This window comes from Elephantulus edwardii, unplaced genomic scaffold (assembly GCF_000299155.1).
Source record: "Elephantulus edwardii isolate Elephantulus edwardi_28Jun2011 unplaced genomic scaffold, EleEdw1.0 scaffold00090, whole genome shotgun sequence".
Lineage (NCBI taxonomy): Eukaryota > Metazoa > Chordata > Mammalia > Macroscelidea > Macroscelididae > Elephantulus > Elephantulus edwardii.
The window spans coordinates 975719-1002215 of NW_006399840.1; the positions used below are offsets into that span (position 1 = coordinate 975719).

Genomic DNA, 26497 nt, shown 5'->3' on the forward strand with positions numbered 1-26497 from the left:
AACAGTGGCATCATGTAATATTTGTCCTTTTGTGACTGGGATATTTCACTCAGCATAATGTTCTCCAGAGTCAACCATTTTGAATAATATTGCATGTGTTCCTTGTTTTTTAATGCAGCATAGTATTCCATTTCCACCCATCTTTTTGTATCCTGCATTGTATTGCTGCACTTCTTTTCTTTATCACAGTCTAAGGCCACTCACTTTCTCCAGAAGCTTCTCTTTCCTATCTGGACCCCCAGAACCCTCACTTAGACCTCTTGTATGACCCTTAGGGTTCTAGGTTAACTCCTGGGCTCCTTAGTAGGACTGTTGTTGTTGTTGTTAGGTATCTTTGAGTCACCTACAGCTCACAGCAATCCTGTGAGCACCAGAGTGGAACCCTACCCCTTGCCATCTTCGTGGTCTCTGCCAAGCTCAAGTCTACTGTTGCAGTCAATCTGTCTCATTAAGGATCTACCTCTCTTTCACAGACCTGCTGACTTTCCCAACATGATATCTTTTTCCAAGGACTAGCCCCTCCTGACCATATGCCCAAAGTGTAGGAGACAAAACCGTCACCATCCTTGCCTCCAAGGAGCACCCTGGTCGCATGCCCCCCAAGACAGACTTGTTTGTTCTTTTGGGAGTCCATGATATTCGGCATTCTTCGTCAACACCATAAGTCAGAGACACCAGATTTTCCTCTGTCATCTTCATTCATTGTCCAACTTTCAGAAGTATATAAAGCAATTGGGGAAAAAACCCCATGACTTAAGTCAGGCCATAATAATTCATATTTAAACTGACTTCCCTTAAAGAGGTCCTTGACAATAGATTTCCAATACAAACATGTCTTCTGATTTCTTTATTGCTACTGCTATGAGTGCTGATTGTGGATCCAAATAAGATGAAGTCCTTGACATCTTGAATCTTTTCTCCATCCAGCATGATGTTGCCTATTGGTCTAGTTGTGACGATTTGGGACCCTTGTTGAGCTGGTTTCTGGCCTTGCCTCACTGTTCCGGCTCGAGTACAAATTCTTCAGTCCAAGGACTCTGAGCAGGCACAAAGTAGGCATCCTCCAGGCGTGCTGACAGAAAGAATGTACCATGCCCCTGTCTTCAATGTTCACCCTGGGCCAGTTTGCTTCACTTCCAAAATCTCTAGTAAGCAGAGATGATGACAAACGTGGGAAGCTGTTGAAAACAGTCAGACTGGGAGCACGTAGTTCTTCCTTCCTATCTCCTAATACTCAGTAACCCTGGCGAGACCCACTAGCCTCAAACCTAGCTGGCATCACTCCTGTCTGCCTCACCCTCAGCGATGCTAAGGCCACGGCCATTCCTACAAGGAGAACGTGTGCCACCTGCCGGCCACTTCTGGAAACTACGGGGCTTACTCACCCTCCCGTTCTCCATGCCTACGGTCAGCATGACGATGATGTGGACCTGCTGCTCCCACACCAGCCTCCAAAAGTCCTCCAGCGTTTTCTTGAGAGGCCCCTGGGTAGCGATGAACTCCTGCGAGTGGGTGTAACCCTGGGGCGTGGGCGGTAGAGGGCAGAAATATGTTTCTTAGCAGTTCTCGCTAAGCACACAGCAGTAACTTTCCCAGCACAAGCTCCGTTGGCCAAGTGGGTAAGGAGCTGTGTTGTCAAACCAAAGACAAGCAGTTCAATTCCACAGCTGCACCGCGAGACAAAATGGGCAATCTCCTTCCGTGCGATATCTAGCCTTTATAAACACGCTGAAGGGTCAGCTCTGAGTCAGTTCTGACTCTGCTATCAACTTGACAGCAATGAGTAATAATTCCCTTGTGTGCGTGGACCTTCAGGAGAAAGGATACTATTTTCATGCGGATAAATGGGTGAGCATGCGCGCAGCCGAGTGCCCTGAAGAATCGGACCCGGAGAACCCCACCTAGGCACATTACAAACAAGCAAGAACACGCACGTGAAAGTACCAAGACTCTAACGTGGTGGTGACTCCTCACCAATCCCAGGATGAACTTCCTAAAACCGAACTGGTTCCTCCCATGCGCAAACATCTCCCACGGTTACCATTACCCACCAAATCACTTCCAAAGGTCCTCCATGATCTAGAAGCAGCCCACCCTTCCCGGATCACCTCTCACTAGTTGCCACCCTCCCTTAGCCCGCTTCCACCCCGTCACTGCGTACCCTCGTCAAGGGCACAGGCTACGTGCAACCGGGCGCTTTTCCAGCCAGAATGTCCTGCTTGACCCTCCTCCCTTCATCTGCTCCCTTTTACCAAAATCCAGTGCCTTCTGGAAAGATTTCCTTGATTCCAGAGATGGACCACCCCATGTGCCCTGAGCAGTGTCTCAATGTCTGTCTTTAATTTCTTACACTTGTCAGAGTGTGGGAGATGTGTCACACCTCTCTCTCTCTCTCTTTCACACACACACACACACACACACACACACACAAGCGCGCGCGCGCGCGGTGGCCTCCTGTGGAGAAGGGATGTACACCTTAACCCAGGCCCTGCTGGCTGCAACCCGGCACGGTGTCTGGTCTACAGTGAGAAGTGGCCACCACTGAGTCCACTCCCACTTGTGATGACCCTGTGTGTGGAACTGTGATCAATATCCAGGAGTGGATTGGCAAACCTTCCTTCCAAGGTGCCTCCTGATGGGTCCAAGCCCCTCACCTTTGCATTAGCAGCCAAGCACACAAATAGCTGTTATTTGTTGTAGTTCTGCCCTGTCACATCAGGACCACCCATAGCTGCCCCTCTAGTGGGTTTTCCGAGGCTGTAAATCACATGGGAGGAGATGACCCATCTTTCTCCTGTGCAGCAGCTGGTGGCAGTGCAACTCCCTCCCTACCAGGCCACCAGAGCTCGTAACAGGATGATTTTCGTTTCATCACTGACTAGACCTAGTGGCCATCACAGTTGTTTAGCCATAGCTTGGGCAGAACAGTGTGCCTGCAAACCAGCCCATCTCCAGAGCAGAGGCACCCACAGACAGCCTGCTGGTGGCCTTACTGGAACAAAGTTGGCATTGATGTAGTCAGAATGGGGCTCTCCCTCCAGCTTGGTCAGCCTGACCCGAGAGTGGTCATCTGCAGGGGCAAAGGTAGTAACTTCAGTGCCTAGTGCACAGCTGACTCCCTCTTCCAACACCATTCCCTCCCCCCTGGCCCTCAGCCCTCTCTTGCCCTCATCCCTCACTCCTCTTCTGCCCCAGCTTTCATCCCTGTCCAGTCTCTGAACCATGCCCCTCACGTGCCCCTGACCCTGACCTCCATCTTCAGCCCTCACCCCTCTCTTGCCCTCAGCCCTCATTCTCTCCTGCCCCAAGCTCACAGGGCAGCACGTGGGGGTAGCGGTTCTTGGAGGCGTTGGTGGGATGTTCAGCCTCCAGTCTGGGCTGCTCCTTGCCCACCTCCTTCAGCTCCTGCAGAGATCGTGCATCTGAAGCAGGCCTGTCTCACGCACATCAGGAGGGGCCAAGGTGGTGAGCACATGGCAGGATGTCCTAGCCTCGTCCTCCCTCCTCACCTCAAACTCCTGAAAGAAGGCCTGGTGCCTGTGGGCACTCTTGGCCTCGTAGCTCTGCCGGAAGTTTTGCACGGGGATGGGCCGGTGGGTCCACCTGGTGGGAGGGAGGGCATGGGCCTGGGTGATGGACCCCCTGGGTGATGATGGGCACAGGGCCGTGCACCTTTGGCCTGATTGCATAGCCTGACCTGGCTATGGTTGGTGCTCTGCTGCTCAGGTAGGGCTTCACCTCGACAGCGTGGAGAGAAGGAAAGGGGAGCACACAGGGTGGGGACGGGGTGGGGCTGGGCTTAATAGGTGCACAGGCCTGGCTTCCAAGCCCCTCTTCGGGTCTTAAACAGCAGCCGAGCTCAATAAACATCTGTTAAATATGAAGTTGATGTAAGAAAAATCCACAGTGAATCACAATCTAATAGAGGGGAGGCCGGAAAACAGAGAAAGCCGGCCTGATAGGATCCAGTGGACGATCAGGAAGAAGGTGGGACAGAATTGGGAAGAGGTAGGAGGTAGAATGGACAGAGAGGCAAGCCAGGGGAAGGGGGCTGGCAAGAGGGCCCTAGGAGGAGTCGGTGAAGGAGGTGGGGTGCCCAGAGGTGTGGCTGAGCTGCAGGCTGCAGGGAGACTGGGTGGCAGGCCCGGGGCCCGCCCACTGCAGGCCCCACAGCCCTTGTACCATGACACTCACCGCAGGTTGTATGTGGTCAGCTCATGAGCAAATGGATTCTTCTCAGCCCTGAGAAGAGAGGAGGCAAGTTTGAGAGGCAGCTCAGGGAGGCAAGAACAGGGTTGGTCTCTCCTGAAAGAGGCTGCTCCTTTCCCAGCCACATGCCCCCCCAGCTCACCTCGGCAGGCCCTCGGCCCGGCCCGCCTCACCTCCGCTGGCCAGGCCCTCCTCACCTCTGCCTCTTTGCTCGATGCCAGCACAGCAGGCCCAGCACAGCACAGATGGTTAGGATGCCGCCAGCCGCGATGCCTGCCACCAGCAGGAGGGGCATTGCCACCCGGGAGACACTGGCCCGGGGCTCTGTGCGGGGTGGGGAAGGAGTGAGCATGGCAGCTTTGCTCCAGCCCTGCCTGTGCCAGCCATTCCTGTGCTCAGACAGCACCTCAGTGAGTCCCAGATACCCAAGAGAGACCAAAGTAGGTGCATCCAGGATGAAGGAACCCTCCCTGCCCCCTGTGGGAACACCCAAAGACCCTACTCTGGTCCTTGGCATGAGAAAAGGTGGACAGAGACCTCAGAATAAAGGCCTGACAACCTTGGAGGCTAGGATTTCGAAGCTCTGCCTCATATACTTTAGGTATGTGGCCAGGAGGGACCTTGGAGAAGTCCTTGGAGAAGGACATCATGCTTGGAAGGGTGGAGGAACAGCACAAGAGAGGAAGAGCCTGCATGAGATGGATCGGTACAGTAACTGGGGCGATGAGGGTTGGTGTGTTGGAATTAGTGAGACTGGCTCAGGACAGGGCAGGCTTCAGAGCTGCTGTACACAGGGTCGCTATAGGTCACAGGCGACTCACTGGCACATAACAACAAACAAGAGCAACTGACTCCTTCAAGCTCACAGCCTTGCAGACCCCTAAGGTTCAGTCAAGGGTGGAGGCTAACTAGACGGTGACTAACACCAGCGACACCCCCCCAGTGTGGAGCCACTCGCCCCACGTGGCACCGAGCTGGGCATGTGGCTCAGCCAAACCAAGATCTGTCCTAGGCAGAAAATACACACTCAGTTTCCAAGACCTAGTAAGGCAGAAGAATGTAAAGTATCTCATGCATTTTTGTTTGTTTGTTTTAATGAAGCACATGTTGAAATGATAATAATTTTGCTATCATAGCTTAAAAAGAACTAATTTTAGTTTTGAAAATTAATTTCTACTTTTTCTTAAAAAAGAAACTGTGGCTAGCAGGCTCTGATGGCCTGGTGAATAAGGAGTTTCACTTCCAACCGGAAAGTACAAGGTTCGAATCTACCAGCTGCTCCTTGGGCGGGTGGGCAAGCTGCTTCATGTGACTTACAGCCTCTGAAAACCTGCTGGAGTGTCCGCTATGAGAAGGTTCTGGCTGGACAGCATAAAACAACAGCTAGGGCATTTTAAATGCAAACCATTTCCGTGTGTGGCTTGCCTTATGTTTCTGATGGACGGTGCTGGCCTCAAGCATGGACGGGCTGGGTGGCTTATGGGCAGAGAGACGCTGTGCTGGGTGGTGGTAGGATTATGGACACTGACACAGAGTCTCACTGATGACCCTGTCTCAGGCCCACTCAGGGAAATTCTGTTGCTAAGAACACCTTCCACATGGACTTCTGGGCCTCTCAGCTCCCCTAGTAGGATATGTTCTCCCTGGAGTCTAACCTCAGTCCCTCCTACTGCTGGTTAGGAGTGAGTCCCGGGAGAAGGGTCGCTTGCACTCCTTCCCCACTCCAGGGCCTCGCTGGAACCCCAGGTCCATCCTACCTGAGAAGGCCGAGAAAGAGATGACGGGCTCAGGGGGACTGGACCTGGTAAAGGCGGCAATGCTGAACCTGGGCAGAGAAACAGGGTCGTCTGAGGAGGGACAGGCAGACAAGGCACCTCCCAAGAAAGCATCACCATGATAGACACACCCAGTGAAACCTTCCTTCATCTGTTTAGGGGCTGTATAGTGACGCCCTACCACCTAAGAGCAAGCTTCCGGTTCTCCTCTCATCTTCCCTGTTGTAGAGCAAGAGCAAGAATGAAGTCTAGAAATAGATACTTGGAAGCCATTGGCAAGCTAGAACAGAATTCACGCACACGTCCTCTTTCTTTTCAGAAAAAAGAACCAGGCAATGGTTGATAATGGTTGAATGTTCCCTTTTTTTTGCCTAGCCTACCAGGACATCCAATAAGAATTATTATATTGTTGGTTAGTTAGTTCTGATATTTTGTTGAAATATATGGAAACATGCCTAAATTCACACAGACACACACACGAGAGAGAGAGAGAAAGTTAATATAATGTACCTACCCCTCTTCAGCCTTAACCCTCACCTGTACTGGGCACCTGGCTTCAGTTGACCATTACATATTTCCTGGGTCTGGCTGCAGTCCTCTGTCCCCACAGGCACCGTCCAGGATCTCGGCACCGACCAGGGCCCTGGGTAGAAGGGGTTGGGGAGCAGAATGGCCAGGTAGGAATCGTGTCTTCCATAGAAGTGGTCATACCAGGTGTGGTTGATGGCTTCCTGGGGAGGCTTAGCCACTGGAGAAGGAACAGGAGAGGGATGGACAGGGTCAGCGGGGACACCAAGCCCACTCTCTCAGTTCCAGATAAGTGACCCCATTTCTCTAACCTGCTCCATCATTCAGAACCCAACACCAGCCCTCTCTTCATGAGAGCTCCGAGTCTCAGTCTCTAGGTCCCCTCTCACCTCCCTTAACCTGGCCAGCAGCCTGGTCCCCCTCCTACGCTCTCCTAGGGGCCGGTACTCACATGACATGTTGGTGGTGGCAATGATGCCGTACCACTGGATTTGGCCATCGTCCTCGCCAAACATGCCCCGTGTGATCACCACTCCCATCCCCTTCTCAGGCTCGAGCTGGGGGGCCAGGGCTAACTCTGGGGGATGCCAGGCTGGTGATGGAAAGGAGGAAAGTGAAGTCCAAACTAAGTGCCTGAAAGTCAGTCCTCCATGGCAGGGACTGTGCCTATGTGTGCCCAGGGCCTCGCACAGTGCCTGGCACCCAGGAGACCCCTCCCAGAAGTGACTCCTAGTTACAAAGGAGGAGAAGATTCAGGGCATGAGGTTCAAAGGCAGAGCATCAACTCACATTGAATAGAAGACCCATGTCAACAAGGGTAGAGGTACCAAAGTGCCTTAGGTATCAAGGGTAGGCTGATGGGACAGGAAAAGGGTGTCTCACTGCTCAGGGGACACTCAGCTTCTCTTCAAGGTGATACAAAAGATTGGGAAGGGTTAGTGGTCACAACATGATGAGCATCAAGGAATTGTACATGTGAAAAATGTTGAAACTGGAAATGTTATGTCACATATATTTACAATTTTAAGAAGATATTTTATATGCTACCATCTCACTCTAGCAATAATAGCAAAGTTCAATAAAACAGAATGCAAATAAAGACGGTGTGGGGAGATTGGAACTCTCATACGCCAATGGCGAGAGAGTGGGATGGTGCAACCATCATGGAAAATGGCATGGTGCCTCCTTAAAAAGTGGGAAATAGAAACACCCTTTGGCTCATAAATCCCATTACAAGGGATAGAACCCCAAGAAACAAGAGCTAGGACAATAACGGGTATATGCACACTCATGCTCACTGCAGCAAAGACATGGAAACTTAAGCGTCCATCAGCAGATGAACAGACCGATGATGGTCCGTGCACACAATGGAGTCCATGCAGCACTAATCAATAATGAAGAAGTTGAGAAACACCACAGAACATGGATGAACTGGAGGACTTTACACTGAGTGATATAAGCTGTACACAAAAGAGCAAATATTGTGGGAGGCTACTATTATTTTAAGAGCTAAGAAAAAGTATGGGAGCTCTGATGGTCTAGTAATAGAAGCACTGCCAAACCAAAGGTAGATGGTTCGAATCCACTAGCTACTCTGAGGGAGAAAAACAGGTGATTTCCTCCTGTGCAAGTTGAAACGTCTGGAACCCTGCTGGAGAACCAGCTGTGAGTTGGTTCCGACTTGATGGCACGTAACAACAATGATGACAAAGGAAAATAAACAGATAAAATAATCCGTATTCATGGTGGTTTAGTGTTAAGGAATTGTGCAGCCAACACAAAGGTATGTGGTTCAAATCCACCAGTTGCTTCATGGTGGAGAACATGGGCAAATATAACACAACATTTTTCTATGTTTGCCTAAAATGAGCAGATAGAAGAAAGGGAGGTAAACGCATTGGATTCCTTTTTGTAGTGTTTAGAACTTATAGCAGGTAAGAGGAAAGGTTGCAATATAATAAATAAGGTATCAAGCCAACAAGATCAGGGCTAGAGGACCAGGCTAGGGCTTGGGGACCAGAGAAAACCAGGAGGATGATGGAAGTAGACTGAGGGTGTGAAGGGGGCCCAGAGCTGTGCCAAGTGCCTACCTTTTGCAGAAGTGGCACACACCAGGGTGACTGCCCGGCTCTGCAGCCCGTTCCTGCCCAGCACGGTGAGGCTGAGGCGGTAGGAGGTGGAAGGCATCAGGTTGGGCAACAGCAGAGCACCCCCAGAGATATTGGCCTGGAAGACAAGGTGAGCACTCCCTCCTGCTGCCAGCTGCTCCACCGCCACCAGGCAGGCGCCCACATCCCCGGTGGGCACCGTCCAGTTCAGGCTCAGGTGGGTGGCCTCGGGCTGGCATTGCACATCCTCCACAGGGTCAGGTTCTGTGGGAGTGAACAGCCTTGCCTTGGGTGTGGTTCAGACTCAGTGTACCCCAACATGAAGGTATCTGGGTCAGGGACTCTGAGAATCATCAAAAGCAAGGGACTGGGTATTTGTGTCCACAGGAAAGTGTCCAGGCCACACAGAGAAATGCACTGCCCTTCTATGTCACTGTGTCTCTGCAAGCAATGGCCCTGGGGCAGGCGGGCCCAGCACCACTAATGGCCCTGGGGCAGGGGGGTCCAGCACCACCAATGGCCCAGGGGCAGGCGGGTCCAGCACCACCAATGATCCTGGGGCAGGCGGGCCCAGCACCACCAATGGCCCTGGGGCAGGCGGGTCCAGCACCAACAATGGTCCTGAGGCAGGCGGGCCCAGCACCACTAATGGCTCTGGGGCAGGCGGGCCCAGCACCACTAGGAGCAGCAGGGCTGGAGTAGAATGGATCATGTTGCCCACTGGATGGGGGTGTGCCTCTCAGGCCATGGCTGTCTTCCCTGAGAGATGCTAACGTACCAACAGGCAGCACCACGGAGTGAGTGGAGGCCTGGAGGGGCCCCGCCCGGCACAGCACTGACAGGGAGAAGCTGCGTCCAGGTGTGAGGTCCCTCAGATTGAGAAGGGCTTGACCCAGCACCAGGGGTTGCTCCCAGAAGAGGTGACCAGCCTCTGAGAGCTGGGCCTGGCACTCCCCATGCCCCAGGGGGCTGTCAGCCCAGGCCAGGTTGACCGTGGCACTGCCTGCCTGCATTGACACCAGCAGCTCGTTGGGCAAGATCGGGGCTGTGAAGAGAAAAAGAGAAGTCAGGTCCCTGAAAAAGAGCACCGGAATGTGGAGCACAGTGATTCCATCCCCAACCTTCCCGTGTTAAGTTGAGACACAGGGTAAAAGGGAGATCGAGATGCCATTGAGGAGACCCAAGGATTGCAAGGGCAGCTTGTCCCCACCCCACTCACAGGTCCAGGCGGAGACATTGGCTGCCGAAGCCTGGAGGGGTCCCGCCTTGGACAGCACCTCCACCTTGTATTCAGTGCCTGGAGTCAGAGCTGAGAAGCTGGTGCTGTCCACTTCGGCACCCACAGTGGTGGTGCCCGCCCAGATGCCTGACTGGTACAGAGTCACCTGGTAGCTGTCCCGGCCCCCAGGAGCATGGACCCAGGATACCCAGAGCTGGGTGGGACCTCCAGTGGTCACGTTGACCAGGAGAGGTGCAAGGGGAGCTGCAAAGAGAGCAAGACATAGGGGTATTTCCCAAAAGACATTCAACCTCTTCCCCCATCCTCAAGCTCCTCAAGAAGCACCCGGAGCAGTGAATGAATAAAATTGTTCTTGATGAGGGAGTGGATAGAGACGGGGAGGGGAAAAAATGCGTAACGATGAAGGAATACAAATTAAGGAGAGGGGGAAGAAATCAAAAGATGTGTTACATTAAGAAAAGGAATCCCCCAACAAGGAATGGATAGAGAAGCTGTGGTATATTCACACAGTGAAATACTATGCATCATTGAAAAACAAGGAACTCATGAAATATACAAAATGGGAGACCCTGAAGGACATTATGCTGAGTGAAATATCTCAGTCATGAAAGGTCAAATATTGCATAGGGCCATTATTGTAAAACGGGACTGACATGGGGTTGAGGGAAGACAGAGAAGGAGGGGATAGATGATGTATACTGCATTGAAAAAGATGAGGGAGAGAACTGTTTAAAAGAGATATATTATTGGATATTATTGTCATGACAGGAGTCCCGAATGAAGGCTGCACAGTGGAGTGGACTTCGGGGGAGTGATTGCATAACAATGAAAGAGTTTTTCTTTTCTTTTTCAAGGAGAAGAGTGAATGGGGGTAGAGATGGGTAGGGAGAAAAGTGCAACAGTGAATGAATGGAAGCCCTAAGTCTCTGTAAACTTTCATTAAAATTAATTTAAAAATTAAAAATAAAACCCAGAAAACTTGGTGCCGGGGGTTACGCTGCTGCGCAAGAGCGTGAGTTCGCGCATAATTGCGGCGCCAGCCCGCTGCAGGCCGCCCTTTTTACCCGAGCGACAGGGCAGCAGACCAGGCCTCGGCCGGATTTCGCCTCTTGGGTCTCAATTCTTACGATCATCCCTTTGGGAACGGATAGTAGGCTCCTCAACTAATTGCGTTTCCTCTGTGTGCTGTCATCTAATAAACTTTAGGTGTTATTTAAAAAAAAATTTTTTTCTCAAAGATTTGAAAAGCTATTAGCCAGGATCATGGTGTAACAAGACATAACGTTTTCCTTTAAAAACTTTAAGTGCGTGTGTAGCGTTAAGAAGCTGTTGTACATTTATGATTTAATAAAATAATTCTAAAGGGGGGAAAAAAAACCCAAAAAACCCAGAAAACTTAAAAAAGAAAAGAAAAGAAATCCATTCAGGTCCTAAAGAGCAAGGTTTAAAATGAAAGCGTGGCTGATCCAACTCATGGTCTTTTCAATTGCTTAGTATCCATCTGAAAGTCAGGCAATAAAAAAGGATGGCTGACGAAGAAGAAGAAAAAAGAAGCCCCCAAAGTCTGAGACCCTAGTTCAAGGTCAGCAGGTGAGCCTAGGAACCGGTCCACTAAAGGCAACGTGGCAGCGAGGCACACATTAGCTCCATGAGGCAGAGCAGAAACTCCGTGTGCGTTGTCGTGGTGAGACGTCAGGTCGAAACTGGCTCACAGCTGACCGCCCACCCCGGGGGGGGGGGGTTCAGAGTCAATAAATCACACGGGACGAGATGATTCATCCTCCTGTGGAGCAGCTAGAGGATTTGAACTGTGTGCCTTTGGGATTGCAACACAACTTCTTACCACTAGGCCACCAGAGCTCCCTAACTGTGAGTTGAATTAGCGAATTCATCACTAACTCTCCTCCCTCTTCACCCTTATCCCTCCTGGAGCTAGACTGATTGGCACTTAAATTCCATGTTTCCTCCAATCAAAGAACTTTTATTTTCCCCTTTTCTTTCTTTTTTTAAAAAAATTTGAGTGAAAGTTTGTAAATCCTTCTTCATACAATCAGTGCTAGACATGTTTTATAACATGCGCTGCACTGATTCATGTAATTAATTCATGACAATGTCTAACCAGCCCCTAAGGAACTTTTAACCAGTTGCCCTCAAGTCGGTTCCAATGCATGGCAACCCCACATGCTCCAGGGCAGAATCGTGGGTGTAGGGTTTCCAGGGGCTCATCTTTTAGAAGCAGGTCATCGGGCTTTTCTTTTGTAAACCTTCTGAGTGGATCCGAACTTCCAACCTTTTCATTAGTACCCTAGTCGTCAACCATTTGTGCTGCCCAGAGACTCCTCTAAAAGACTCTTAAGTGGGTGCATTGGACTTCTGAAGGAAAGGCAGGTGTCTGTGGGTCCAGGTACTGCCTTTTCCTGCTGAGTCTGAGCCAGGATTTGGAGTCACACAAGCCTGACCCAGGGGCTCAGTTAACTCTTTATTAGTCGGGACAATGGCATGCAGAAAGGTACTAGCCTTTCTCTAGATTCTGGTTTCCTGACTGCAGGCCAGAGCTCTTTGGAGCATCCTACAGCACTCCCTCCCAGCCTTGTCTGGGGTCTCACTGTGCTGAGAGAATTCTAGGTGGAAATGAGAGGAAAACGATGGTAGGTGGATGGAGTGGGAGAGTGGAAGAAGAAGGCTGAGGAATGAGGACCACAAATCTGGAGGAAGACGGAGCCAGTCCAGGAACATCAGCTATTCCTGTTTCCACAAGGGCTCATCGAGAAGAGAACCTGGAGGACTCGGGCCAGGGCAGAGCAAATTGAAAGCCCCAGGCTGCTAGAGAGCATCACCATATGATACCCAGAGAGCATCACCATGTGATACCCTGCATGTCCTGTTGCTTCTCTAACCCCAAGCCTCTCTGGTGCCTTCACAGAGGGACACCCCAACTGCTCCTCTCCCAGGCTGGGGTTAGGACTGGTAAGGAGTGTGGGATCTAGGACACACTGCCTGAATTTGATTCTTAACTTCTCAACTTGGGGCAAGTTACTTTTTCTCTCTGTGCCTCAGTTTCCTCATCTGTGAAATGAGCACAACTATAGTACCTACATATACCTACAATAGCATCCCAAGACATCGATGAGAAGAAAACACAGGCGGATCACTTAACAAAGTGCCTGTGAAGTTTAGCTCCTTTGCTGGTAACAGTCACTCACGTATCCTGTCTGGCTAGGTCTCCAGCACCTCCCTCCCTCCACACTGTCATCGAGATAAGCTGGGGAATGATATGCCTGCAGCTACTCAAACAGTGAGTAAAACTGAGATTCAGAACGCCAGAAAGGCCAGGGCCCTGGTGAATGAACAGTGAAGGAAGTGAGGTCTCTTCACACTTAGGAACTGGGGAGCCTGCTCTCAGTCATCCCAGCTGCCTGCCCACCAGTGACAGAAAGGTCAAGGGGTTCCCACAATCCTCTAGGAAGCCACACAAGTGGGGGATGAGGGGGAGTGGCTTGGGGGCACTCACGCGTCCAGCCCGTGGCATTGACACTGTTGCTCTCATCTGGACCCTGAAGGGTAGCCAGCCACACCAGGAACTTGGTGCCGGGGGACAGCTGGGTCAGGTAGAAGTTCTGGGCCTCTGGAGCCAGGGTTTCCTTGGTTTCCAGAGTCAGAGGCCTCAGGCGGTAAAGGTACAGCCGGAAACCATCCCTGCCTCCCGGTGGGGCAATCCAGGAAGCCATCAGGGCAGGAGGCTGGGTGGCAAAGCCCAGGCTCAGGTTGGCAGGAGGAGCAGGGACTGCAAAGATAAGGAGAACCCAGAACAGAAACACCCAAATTCCTCTCAGGTCTCTGCTTCCCTGTTTTCTGCCTCTTTCTACTTAGTGTCCAACAAACTCCAAATATTCTGTCGAAAAGTCCAGCTTCCACAAAGTTCTAACTCCACTTTCCTTCCTTTTCCAAGAAAACCTCCTACAGATGTGTCCAAACGGCCACTTCCCACCACTTCCTCTGACTGTAACTGCTGGATGCATGGTGCTGGATTCATCCGGGCCCCCTCACATGGGTTTACAGAGCCACTCTGCGGGCCCAGGTCTCCACACCACCTGCGGACATTCCATTCCTACACGAAGTTTCCACTGTCTCCCACTGTGGGCTTTGCCACACCCTTAGCCTTTTGAAAATGCTTTCAACACCTTATTGTACCTAGGCACTCACAGTTTCCATTCAACTCACTCTCCTCCTCCAGCAAACAGTCCCTGCCTCCTTCTGTGAGCTCCCAATAGCCCCCATGAAATGGCCAATGTTTGATATCTGACCATTTTAATGCAGTTACAGGTGGTTCAAACCAAATAAATATGCCTATTCCTATAAATATGCTTACATTGTACACATAATATGTATAACTTGCATATTTATCATGTTTATTTTCCATATATTCCTTTCTATTCGATCTTGCTTATAGTTTTTTAGCCCTGGTGCCTACTCTCATATCGAGAAAATGGAAAGGATTAAATATTAGAGGTATAGAAGGTTGAGTATGCGTGTGCATGGATGGATGAAGGAGTGTTTGGGTGGGTGGATGGAAGGGCAGATGTGTGAATAGAAGGCAGGATGGAGAGATAGATGGATGGGTTAATAGATAAAAGCATGTATGCATGGGTGGATGGATGAGTATGTGACTGGGTGAGTGGGTGGACAAGGATGGATGCACAGATGGGAAAATGGATGGTAGGTAGATGGGTACCTGGGTGGGTATATGAGTATGTAGATCGATGGGTGGGAGAATGGATGAGTGGGTGGATGGATGAGTGGATGAAGAATGGACAGGTAAATAAATGAAAAGATGCATGTTGTTTTGTTGTTAGGTGCCATTGAGTCAAATGTGACTTATAACGACCCTATGAACAATAGGCCTGAATCCTGTCCTATCTTGTGATATACTCAGAAGTGAATTGATGGGTATGTGGTTGGGTGGGTAGATGGATGGATAGATTGATAGATAGCTGGATGGGTGGGTCTGTGAATGGATGGGTGGATGTATGGATGGGTCTGCTGGTGCATAGGTGAATAGATGGGTGGTTTGATAGGCAGATGTAAGGATGGACGGATGGATGAATGGAAGGATTCTTCCTTTGTCTTTGAGTGGGTGGATGGGTGAGTGGATGGAGGGAGGGATAGATGGGTAGGTGATAGATAGATCTACAGATCCTTAAGTGAGTAGATGGATGAGTAGTTGGATATGCAAGTGGATGGAAGAATGGATGGATAGTGGGTTAATGGATGGACGGACGGACGAATGGATGGCTGGATGGAGGGACGGATGGGTGGATAGGTGGATGGATGAATGGAAAGATTCTTCCTTTGTCTGAGTAGATGAATGTGTGGCTGGAAGGAAGGATAGATGGGCAGATGGAAGGATAATGAATGAGCACATGGATGAATGGGTGGGTGGACGGTAGATGGATGGATAGATAGATGGAAGGATGTATGAGTGGTTGGATGGGTGAGTGGATCGATGAAAGGATGCCTGGGTGAGTGAGTGGATATATGGATGGATGAGTAGGTGGATGGGTAGATGGAAAAATGGATGAATGAATAGTCAACCAGATGTAAGAAAGTAAAAAAAATGCTTGCAAATAGACTAACAAAGGCCCTATCTTGGATCTTCTGCAAAAATGTGTCTCACAGAATGCGGTAAAAGAAGTAACCACCCTGATTTGGCCTCTTAGAGACTTCAGCTCACCAGTGCAGGCATGAGTCCTTTGGATGCTGGAGTTGAGATTCCCTGTCCAGGCCCAGACAGACACAGTGTAGCAGGAGCCAGGCTCCAGAGCCCTCAGAGTCAGGTTGGTACTATCTGGGGCCAAAGTGATAGGATTTCCCAGTGACCTCTGGCTACCCTTTTGGTGCCAGGTGGCCATGTAGCCTTTCCGTTGTCCTGGTGCTGGGGTCCAGCCAATGGCCAGCTCAAATGGGTTGTCCCTGCAGGTCACCTCCAGTGACTGTGGTGCCAGTGGCCCTGAAGAGAGAGATAGTTAAGCAAGGGGACCATATAGCGTCTGTTGTATTATGATGCCCCATGTACAGATCTCTCGATCTTCTCCCCTAGACTTCCTCCTTTAAGGTGAAGACTCCCTCCCAATGACACAGTGATTGGAACTCACTTGTGTGGCCTGTGAGGCTCTGAGTGATGACTCCTTGAGATGAGGCAATGTCCACCTGGTAATGGGCCCCAGGCACAAGTCCACAGAAGGTGATATGGGTGGCACCAGCTGGCACAGAGATATTTCCAAGGAGCTCTGATGTGCCCTTAGCATACAGCAGTGCCCGTCTCCCAAGCATCCTGCTTGCTACCAGTCCATCCAGCTGTAGAGTGGCGCCATGGCTGTTTCTATGCTGGGCTGCAGGATCTGGAGGAGACAAAAATCCCAGAGAGTGAGGACCCACACCCATCTCTGGTCATGGATGCTCCAGGCAGTGTCCCTCCTGGTACCCCTTGCTCGGACTCACCATCCAGCCAGGCACTAGCCTGAGCCCAGGCATAATAGGGTCCAGCCAGAACCCTCAGCTCCAGAGCATAGTGTCCAGCAGGCAGGGGCCCTGGGAATGTGACATTGAGGTCCCCAGGGCCCAGAGTGACAGTCTTTTCCACTGGCCCACTTAACTTCAGCAAGTAGCCATCCCGGGCACCTGGTCCAACCTTCCAGCTTGCCCAGAGCTCTGGGGGCAGAGGGGTCAGCACTAGTTCCTGGGGGGCGGAGGGGTCTGGGGAGGAAAGGGACAAGTATGTACAGAGAAACCTAAGCACTGGATGAAAGAAACTTTCCTCATTCTGTGCCCTCTTCTTTTTACATTCACTGGACCCCGTTCAGATGCCAGCGCTCATTATTTACCAAGCTCTGCATGAAGATAGGGTTCTGTTCATATGGCCATAAACAACAGTGCCATATCGGCCCTAGCTCTAAGCACTGTGAATGTACTACCTATACATCCCGTACTGTTCACAACACTATCAAGTGGACCATCCCCTTTTCCTTTTCCATGGGGTTCTTTTTCAGTTATAAGAAATAAAGAACCTGGTGGTACAGGGGTCAAAGCATTTGCCACTTAATCAAAAGATCAACAGTTTGAGCCCATCAACTACTCTGGTAAAGAGAGAGGAGGTGATCTCTATTAAGATTTACAGCCTCAGACACTCTACAGGAAGTGCTACTTCATCCTACGGGGCCTCCATGAGTCAGAATTGGCTCAATAGCAGTGGGTTTGTGTTTTGTTGTTGCTGCTGTTTGGTTTCAAGATATGAAGATTGACGCACAGAGAAGACAAGCCATTTGTCCAAAAATCCACAGCCAGAGAGTGGTGGAAATAATATCAAAACCACAGGTAGCCTGGCTCCACTGCACTTAACACTGCTTGACAGAAGACTGAGTAGAAAACACAGAAAAAGTCTAGAAAGTCATCGCAAGCATCCGACCTGGATTCAGATTAGCTCAGTTAGGTTCGCTGCCTTCTTGCAACCCAGCCCTCTCTACTGTAAAATGGGGACAATACCATTAACACGGAGTCCCTGGGTGGTGGGAAGAGTACATGCTCTACCATTAAACACATATTTGCTGGTTCAAGCCCCACTCAAGGTAACCAGGAAGACCAACCTAGTAGCCTGTCCCCCAGATGTCATGTCTTTGAAAATCCTGTGGAGTCATAACCACAGACCTGAGTGAGTCTGGGGCACATAGCCACAGTGGACAGCAAGGTCAGCTGGCAAAACATAGACAACATTCTACATCCTAATTTGGTGAATAGTTACGAGAGTCTTCAAAGTTTGCAATGGGCCATCTATGGTGCACTACTGGTTTCTCTCTCTGTCCAGAGAAAAGAAGAGTGAGGAGAGGTTGAAGTTGTTAACAGTTACAGCTTGCTCGGCTCCACCACCAACACTCTTGGCACTAGCAGTTAGGAAATCAAAAGATGAATTGCATTAGGTAAATCTGCCGTCAGGGACCTTTCCAGAGTACTGAAGAGCAACTATGTCAGTCTAGAGACTGAGGTGCACTGATCTAGGTCATGGTCTTCACAATTACTTGCTATGCATCAGAGAGCCGGACAATGACTAAGGATGGCAGGAGAATTGATCCCTTTGAGTTGTGGTGCTGGGCAAGACTCTTGAACATATCAAGAACCACCAAGAAAATAAATAGGTTTGTCTTGGAGAAGGTGAAGCCAAGTTTCTCCTCGGAGGTTAGAATTTTGAAGCTCCATCTCACATACTTTAGACAAGGATCCTTGGAGAAGGCTATCATACTCGGAAGGGTGGAGGGACAGCTCAGGAGAGGAAGACCCCGGATGAGATGGATTGATACAGTAACTGGGGCAATAGGGATTGGTGTGTCAGAGTCAGTGAGACTGGCTCAGGACAGGGCTTCAGAGCTGTTGTACATAAAGTTGCTATGAATCACAGGAGACTCTACGACACATAACAAAACAACATTAGTCCAAAAGGGAGCTCTGGTGACCTGGTGGGTAGAAAGTTGTGTTGCTAACTCGACAGTGGTGCATCTCTGGCAGTTTAAATTCATCATCTTTCTCTAAGGGAGAAAGATAGGCAATCTCCTTCCATGCTATTTACAGCCTCTGAAAAACCACCGGAGGGTCAGCTATGAGTCAATTTGGACTCAGTGCAATGAGTCTGAAGTTTATTGATTAGTTCAAAGGGCTAACAGATCACATGAACTCCAGTCTCCACAAGCCTAAGACCAGAAGATTTGAGATGGTGCCCGGCTAGCACTGTTTAACATGCTGAAAAGATCTCAATAAAGTCTTAGATGGATGGGAGAAAAGTACAGAGCAAAAGATCAGTTTTGTGATCTGCTAAAGACTGGTAGAACTCTAAAGATTATGACCCTTCATCCACTCACTCATTTGGGCCTTTGGGTTAGCAGGGCAGTTCCCTACGGACCCTGTCATCAGAGCTCCCTAAACAGCCCTGAGCCACCTTTCGAGCCCGGGACGGAAAACATCCACGTGACTCAACTTGCAGCCAGACAATAGGCAAACCTAGAAGGTGGACAAAAACACCAAGGAGATACTCACTCCTCAGAACAATTACCCATGTTGTTATTAGGTGCCATCAAGTCACCTGCAACTAGAACCCTTCTCTATCCTGAGCTAGTCTCACTGACTCTGACACACCTACCCCCATTGTCCCAGTCACTGTATCAATCCATCTCATCTGGGATCTCCCTCTCCTGTGCTGTCCCTCCACACTTTCGAGCATGTTGTCCTTCTCCAAGGACTGATACCTCCTGGCCACATGCCCAAAGTATATGAGACAGAGCTTCACAACTTGCCTCCAAGGAGCAGGCTGCTTTCACTTCCTCCAGCCCAGGCTTGTTTCCCATTCAAGAGCAAAAGGACAGCATCTGCTCATGGACAAAACTCAGAAGGCAGGGAAGAATGGCAATAGGAAACACAGGGAGGAACTGGGCAGAGTGCTGTCACAAGGTGGGAGTTTTAATCAATGTTGTGAAAAATAATGTGTATGAGCTATTGAATGAAAAACCAATTTTGCAGAAACTTTCACTCAGAATACAAAAAAAAAGTCACTAAAAACCAAGATTTTAAAAAAATAATATTAAAAGCTCCCTATGGAGCAGCTGTACTCAGCACACATGGGGTTGTCATGAAAAATAATCAACTTAAGAGCTAACAAGTACGACCACAGGGTTACATAGGTGACACATGGGCAGAGGCTAGCCCAAGGCCTGGCACACACGAGGGTTGAGGCGATGATAACTATTAGCATCATCATCATTGCTTTCTCATAAGTGTAACTCCATCAGCCAATGAGAGGGATGCATCAACCCTCCAAGGCCCACTCCTTCCCTCTCTAAATGTCAAAGGACCTTTCCTCTGACCATCTGGCTATGGGCTTCCCCTCCAAGTGAGGAGTGGCCTTTGTCTCAACTCCCCACCACCCTCTGTCAGGCACTCACAGGTCCATTCAGTGATGTTGGGCCCCACTGTCCGATGTGGCCCAACAACAGAAGTAAGCACCAACTGATAGGGGGTACCCGGAGAGAGGTGAAGGAAGGTGTAGTTAGAGACCTCCTGTCCGACTACTGCAGTCAGATTGGTGCCATCCACAAGATCTGTGAGTAAAAGGTGGATCGAGGTAGCCCCCTCCGAGCCATTCCAGGAGGCGTGCAGGGCACGGGTGCCCACCGCATGCAGCTCCAGGAGCCCTGGAGATACGGGGGCTGGAGAAAGGACAGATAGAGCAAAGTCAGGCAGGTGAAAGGGCCCGACAGCAGGACCCTAGCACCGGCCTTGGCACGAGGGAGCCCAGGAGCACAGCCACGTTGGGACACACCTGCCTTTGAGGCTCTGGGCTCACCACTGCCCTGTCCTCACACCCAGCTTTGCCACCAGCTGAGCCCTTGGCCAAGTACTCGTCTCACCTGTCCACTGCTGGATGCTGGTCTTCGCTTGGAGGCTGCCAGCCCAAGTGGTCACCTCCAAGATATACATGCTCCCTGGCAAGAGGTTGCCAAAGCTGTAGGACAGATTGCCTGGCGCAATGGAGACATTGTGCACCACGCTCTGGGATTCCAGATGAAAGAGGACAAGTTGGTAACCATCCTGCTCCCCAGGAGCAGCGCCCCATGAGGCTGTCAAGCTGGATGGGCCCCCAGAGCTCTGGAACCGCAGGTCACGGACAGTCATTGGGGCTACAGAGGTTGAAAGAAGCATCAGGGTCAGAGGATGAGGAGAAGCACCCTTCTGCTTCCAGTGCTTCTGAGTGGTCACCCTGCCTGGCCTGGTCCTCTGAGAAGGACTGTGTGGCTAACCCTGCTCTCCCCTCTGCCAGCGCTCCAGAGCAGCCACTTCCTGCCCAAGCCTGTAGACTACGCACCAGTGCGGGCAGTGAGGGTGACGGTGGCATTTTGTGCACAAGGTCGAAGGGCAGTCACTTCCACTTGGTAGTGGGTCCCTGGCACCAGGTCTTGAAACTCAAAGCTGGATGCATTGGTGTGGACCTGGAACTGGGGCCCTTGGGGCAAGCCAAGGGGGCTCAGGTGGGTGAGGCGGAGGGCATGGTCGGACCTTCCGGGCTCTAGAGCTTCCCAGCTCACAGTGAAGCTGGTTGGCTGCCCCTGGCTGCTGATGTTTGCTGTCAGAGATGGTCCTAGAGAGAAGGGGTTATAGTCAGTCTGCCAATACCCGGTCTGCCCAGAAGAAGCAGAGTCCGCCTGGACAACCTACACCCCACAACTGACCTCCCTGCCCGACAGCAGACACCTACCTCCACCCTCCCCAGCTGGGCCCCCTTCCAGGGAGTGGCATTCATCTTTCTGTGGGAGAGACAAGAGAGACGAGAAGGTGGATGTGGAAGTTCACAGCGGACAAGGCCAGGCCTGAAAGAAGGCTCTCACGTGGTCGGCCACTCCACCAGACACAGCTGAAGGGTTATCGGGTGGAGGGAGGAAACCCGAGGTGCTCCAGGAGCAATCTGTTCACACTGTTCTCTGCACCCGGCGGGAGGGGAGCAGCCTCTGTTCTCCTAATGCAGACCAGCTGTGGGGCTCCTGGAGAGATGAGGCTGGATGTGCCCCAGAGAGCAGGGTCCCTGCCAATTGACGTGGTCACCCTCATGCCCACCTTACCTCTGCCCAAATTCCCCGGAGCCAGAGAAGGGCAGCGACCAGGATTGGGGTCCTCATCTCAGTGTCTGCAAGGGGAAGTTGGGAGTCAGGCGGAGAGGAGCCAGTCCCCCCCCTTCTCAGCCCTCCCTTGTCCCGCTGGCTGGCTGGCTGGCTGACGGGTGGGCAAGGGTGGGAAGGCCAGAGCTGCAGGCAGGCGGTGGGCAGACAGCAGCAGGCATGGAAGAGCAAGGGGCGGCTTCTCCACCCTGGGCCCTGAACCACTGCTCCACCCCAGACCGCCCAGCCTTGGCAAGGCAGAGAGGGGAGAGGGGTGGGGACTGGCTCAGGGCCCAGAAGGTGGAAAAGAACTGTAAATCAGAGTGCAGAACAAGCCCACCTCCTCCCTCTGCCTCCCCCACCTCCACCCCGCTTCCAGGGAGAAAAATGTCCTGTGCTCCATGGAGACCAGGAGAGATGGCCTGTGGGTGGGGAGCATGGTGGCTGGTTCCGTCGGAGGACCGTGATACCTATTGGCCCCATCAACACATGAGAGATTTTGTGTGTGTGTATGTGTCATGGATCCTGGTGATATCTGTGTCCCTGTGTGTGGAGTGCATGGGACACTATGAGTGTGTTTCTCTCTCTGTGGATCCATGTGGTATCATGTTCCTGTGGACAGGAGCACAAGAGAACATCCTGGAGGCCTGAGTCACTGTGACTGTAGACCTAGAAAACCCCACCTGGTCCTCAGTCCAAGCCTCTCAGTGTCAGATAAGGAAGCTGCTTTCCAAAGTTAGAAGACCCTGGCCCACAGCGGGTAAAGAAAGGATCTGGACTTGAACCTGGGGTTTCTCACCCCACTGATCAAAACATCACACCCTGTTTGCTCCTCACCTCTCAAACTGAAGCCCTTCCAATAAGGGTTTCTGGGGAGTGGGCCAAGGCCTGAGGGCTTTTTCTGCACTTTCCCCCACCTCTCACTGCTTCTGCCAGGGAAAGTTTTCCCAGCCTGGCTGGACTGCTGGTCACTGTGGAGACCTGGGCTAGAAGATATTGAACTTAAGGCCTGGCTTAACTACAGCCAGCAGCTACTTCGAGCTGTTTACTCAGGTACCCCACCCCACCCCAAGACAGCTGAGGGGAGAAAGAGCAGGAGAAGCAATGGCTTTGGGCCCAAAACTCAGGAAGTGGGAGGAGGGACCATGAGGAAAACAGGCAGGTATAGAAACTGACTAGCAAGGCAGCTTCTGTGAGAGCGGGTCCAGGTCGGGGCGGGGGCGCCGGGCCTGACCTCGCATGGAGGCCCGATCTGCCCAGGAGCCAGCCTGGCCTCACTCAAGGACAAGCTGAGCCAGGGGCTGCGTGCTCCTCCCCCACTCCACCCAGCCCCAAACCTCAGAGCCGCCCACCCGGCCCCTGGATGGGGCCCTGGAAACTCGGCAGTGCCGACTCATCAGATTTTCCAGGCCCTGCGTGTGCGTGTGTGTATGTGTGTGCGCATGTGTGTGCGTGCGGGTGTTCTTGCCAAAGAGGCAGGGGTTAGCAACTGGGGAAATTGATGTGAAAGGAAGGGAGGTTCAGGCTGGCCAACAAACACGGAATCCATCCTACCTGTGTCCTGTCTAACCCACCCCGCCTCACCTGGGCGCGTCTCACTTGGCTGCTTCTAGCATCGTCTTCATCAGCACAGCCAAGCGAGGAAGTGGAATGGAAACATCCTAGCTCAGAGTCTGGCAGAGGAGATAAGACATGTGTTTAAGTCAGCAGAGGGTCCTGGATCCTCCCTGGCAGCACCCACAACACAAGAAACAATGGGAACAGCATAGGCTCCACACAGGCCCTGTGAGCAGAGCCTGGCAGGGGCACCTCGTCACAGAGGTCACACAGATCTGTCCATCGCTCAGTCTGGGGCAGCCTTCAGGGTGGGAGAAGGGACTCCAGAGAGGTTGAAAACAGGTTCTTACAGGTAAGGAGCAGCTTCCCCATTCAGAAACAAAACAAAACAAAACAAAAAACAACAACCCTACCACAGAACTGTCACTCCTCCCCAGCAACCACCCCCATAGACAAACCCACATCCTCTCCCTAGAGAGCCCCTGGGGTCCTCCCGAGCGCTGAGCGCTCAGACGACCTTACTGATTCCTTCTGGAGAGGGCCAGCCAGCAACAGAGGAGGGCAGGACGCAGATCCAGGCATCCTGGCTCCCAAACTCCAGCCAGCCTGTGCTCTCCCTTCCACCGCAGTCCTCCCTGGCCCCTCCCCTCTTCTCCCACAGGCTGAAGCAGGCCTGGGGCAGCTCCCACCTTGGGAAGGAAAGGACAGGGTGGCTCCGGCCCAGGAAGCAGCCTGTTCTCCCTCCCACACTCTGAGAAAGATAACCGGGCACAGGGAGCTCCCAGGTCCCACCACCCAGGCTGTGGGAAGGCAGCAGGCCAGAGGGGCATTTGTGAGCTTCTGTGTATAGGTGCATGGGTGGGCCGTGAGGCTGCACTCACGTCTGGAGGGAGGAGTGTGCATGTGTTTGTCTGCACAGGTGTCTGGGGACAACAGGGAGGATAGAGAGACCAGAAGCCCCGGGGAAGAAGGGGCCACTTGACCGAAGAGGCATGCATTTCACTGGCTCCGCTGGAGGAAGAGGCTTCTTTATTGTCCTAAAGTCCTCCTTGCAAAGTCCAGAGTTCCAGCTCTAGGCAGGGAAGTGGGTTTCTAGGGTTTCTAGCTGGAGCTCCAGGTGTACTGGACTGGCTCCCCCAGGGCTAAGCTGACGTAGAGTGATCCTCCTCCCTAGCCAAGGGCCGGGGGTATGGGAAAGTCTTTTCACCAGCAGACACCAAAAGATGGTAAGGAAGTAGGGTCTGAGTAGAGGGTGGGCATCGAGATAAGCCAGCACGGGGATGTGGCCCCAGTACATGTCCAGTGGGACCCCTCCCCCTTCATGCTGGCCCAGACCCACTCCCACAACCCTACCAGGGGTTCACTGCCTCACTCACCCAGTGTCCGTTCTGGTGTCTTCCTGTTTCTCCCAGGATAAGCCTCCTGGATCCCAGCTCTCCGTGTCTCTGACTCCCCCACACAGCCCAGGGACAAGCCTGGGCCTGTGAAAATAGGGCAGAAGGAGCTGGCCCTAGTTGGCCCATGATTTTGGGGGCTGAGGACTCAGAGAAACCACCTAGGATCCTAGGACTTCCCCAGAGAGAAGCTATGGAGGAGAGCTAGGGAGCGTGCAGAGCCCAGGAGTCCTGAACCCCATCCTGGCCCCTCTCTCCAAGTCCTCCCTGACCTGGAATTTTATAGGGTGGTAGCTTTTGCCTCTGGGAGCTGGAGCCAGCGTGACTAGGAGCTCCCTGTTCCCTATGTGTTGCCAGGGAGCAATGCCTTTTGGGAATTTTAGATATACCTGCCCCACCTGAGGGGTACCTGAGCCTCACAGCATGAGTCGTACTGTACTGTGGGCCCTGGAATTAGGGCAGGACTGGAGTAGGAGGCATGACAGACAGGAGGAACGAGGAAACTGACCACACATGGGACAAGTCATAGAGGTCTGGAGACTGGGACCCTTCTCTCTTGCCTCTCTGGGCTGCTGGAAGGGGTGTCAGCCTGGAGGTCCCAGGGTGACTTTTCACCTCCAGAAGTTTTCACCTGCCAACTGATGGCTTGGAACTGTCCCAGGCATAGTCTCCCCAAACGCTGGCAGGGCAGTGAGGAAGAGGGGATCAGAGTCCAATGAGAGAAGAGACTTGGGTTGCAACCCACACTTCCTTCCACCCGGATGCTGCTCCCAGCCTCCCTGGCCCGGCTGGACAGCTGGGAACACATGCTATTATGCTCAAAGCGCCAGCCTCACATGCATTGCTCACACGGCTGACCTTGGTGAGGGAGGTGCTTCCACTCTCCTGGGGGAGGAGGAAGCTGAGGAGGAGACTCTGAGGCTCAACAACTTGTCCAAGGCCACAGGACTCCAAAACCACAGATCAGGCTCACACGCAGGTCTTGCCGACTTTCACTTTGTTTACTGCACTTTTTCTGGAGGTTGGCATCTCAACTCACGAGAACATGCCAGTAATTCGAATGAGGAGACAGACTGAGAACTAAGGACTCTCAGATTGCTGTGGGCTCAACCCCTCTTAGAGTATGCTCCAGAACCACACCACCACCCCCCAACCCCGAGAATGGTCCGGGTGAAGGGAGTATCTCAGGTGTTGTCCTGTCTGTCCTTCTCATACTCTGACCACACACCTCCACGGACGCCCAGTGGAAGGAAGGGGGAGTGGGCAGGAAGCAAGGAGTACCTATTCTTACTTCTTCCCCCACAGACATGCTCTAAGGGAACTGGGAATTTTTTAGAGTTGTGTTAATCCTCAACCATGTAAGTCCACTCTGGTCCCCATTAACTATTTTCCTCATCTCCTGGGTTTCCTTGCTATCTGCCCTCAGTCCCCAACTGCTGGGTCCCAGCTTTGCATGAGACTGCCCTTGGTCAGTGGGGCTCAGACCAGGAAAACCTGGGGCACTTGGGGGACCAGTTGAGGGGAGGGCTTTTGCTCACTTCCTCCTCTCCACCCCTGTGGTATCCTAGCTTCCTGTTCTTGATAATAATCCACAGCTTGGCGGCAGGAGGGTGGGTGGTCCTCTTTTCAATCCCCTCCAGTCAGGCCCAGGAAACACTAACCAGTTTGGGGGAGTAATTGAAGCAGACATCAGCAGCCCCCTTGCTGTCCACAAGTCCAGGGATACCTAGGTTCCTGCTCTATTCCTCCAACCCATCTTGGGTACCAGAGCCAAGTGCTACCCCAGCTTCTCATTCACTTCATTCCTGGAAACCCATCCACCATCCAGAGGTGTCCCAGTTGCAGGAGCAAAGAAGTCAGCATTGGCTGAGTGCAATCGGGCTCCAAAGGGATCAGTCCTGGGCATATGCCAAGTGCAAGGCCAAGGGCTGGGTGATCTCTAGAGCCTCAAAGTGTCATCCTCACCCCGTCTCATCCCCCTCCCCCATGGGCCACCTGC

General features: G+C 52.0%; 1 protein-coding gene across 1 annotated transcript in view; it reads right to left on the reverse strand.

Moving 5' to 3' along the window:
* The window catches only part of LOC102868389 (receptor-type tyrosine-protein phosphatase V-like), a 26796-nt gene extending 5228 nt beyond the window's left edge, over positions 1-21568 (reverse strand). Inside the window, exons 1-21 of the mRNA XM_006890568.1 lie at positions 21512-21568; positions 21151-21199; positions 20761-21033; positions 20306-20575; positions 19841-20104; positions 16359-16613; positions 16013-16258; positions 15592-15867; positions 13372-13644; positions 9840-10103; positions 9399-9665; positions 8603-8884; positions 6964-7104; positions 6522-6732; positions 5967-6034; positions 4407-4533; positions 4198-4242; positions 3510-3603; positions 3315-3405; positions 2994-3070; positions 1386-1520 (exon numbers count right to left, since the gene is read on the reverse strand). Of these exons, the coding sequence (XP_006890630.1) occupies positions 1386-1520; positions 2994-3070; positions 3315-3405; positions 3510-3603; positions 4198-4242; positions 4407-4533; positions 5967-6034; positions 6522-6732; positions 6964-7104; positions 8603-8884; positions 9399-9665; positions 9840-10103; positions 13372-13644; positions 15592-15867; positions 16013-16258; positions 16359-16613; positions 19841-20104; positions 20306-20575; positions 20761-21033; positions 21151-21199; positions 21512-21568 (3765 nt within the window). The remainder of the gene's footprint in view (positions 1-1385; positions 1521-2993; positions 3071-3314; positions 3406-3509; positions 3604-4197; positions 4243-4406; positions 4534-5966; positions 6035-6521; positions 6733-6963; positions 7105-8602; positions 8885-9398; positions 9666-9839; positions 10104-13371; positions 13645-15591; positions 15868-16012; positions 16259-16358; positions 16614-19840; positions 20105-20305; positions 20576-20760; positions 21034-21150; positions 21200-21511) is intronic.
* Between the last annotated feature and the right edge of the window lie 4929 nt (positions 21569-26497).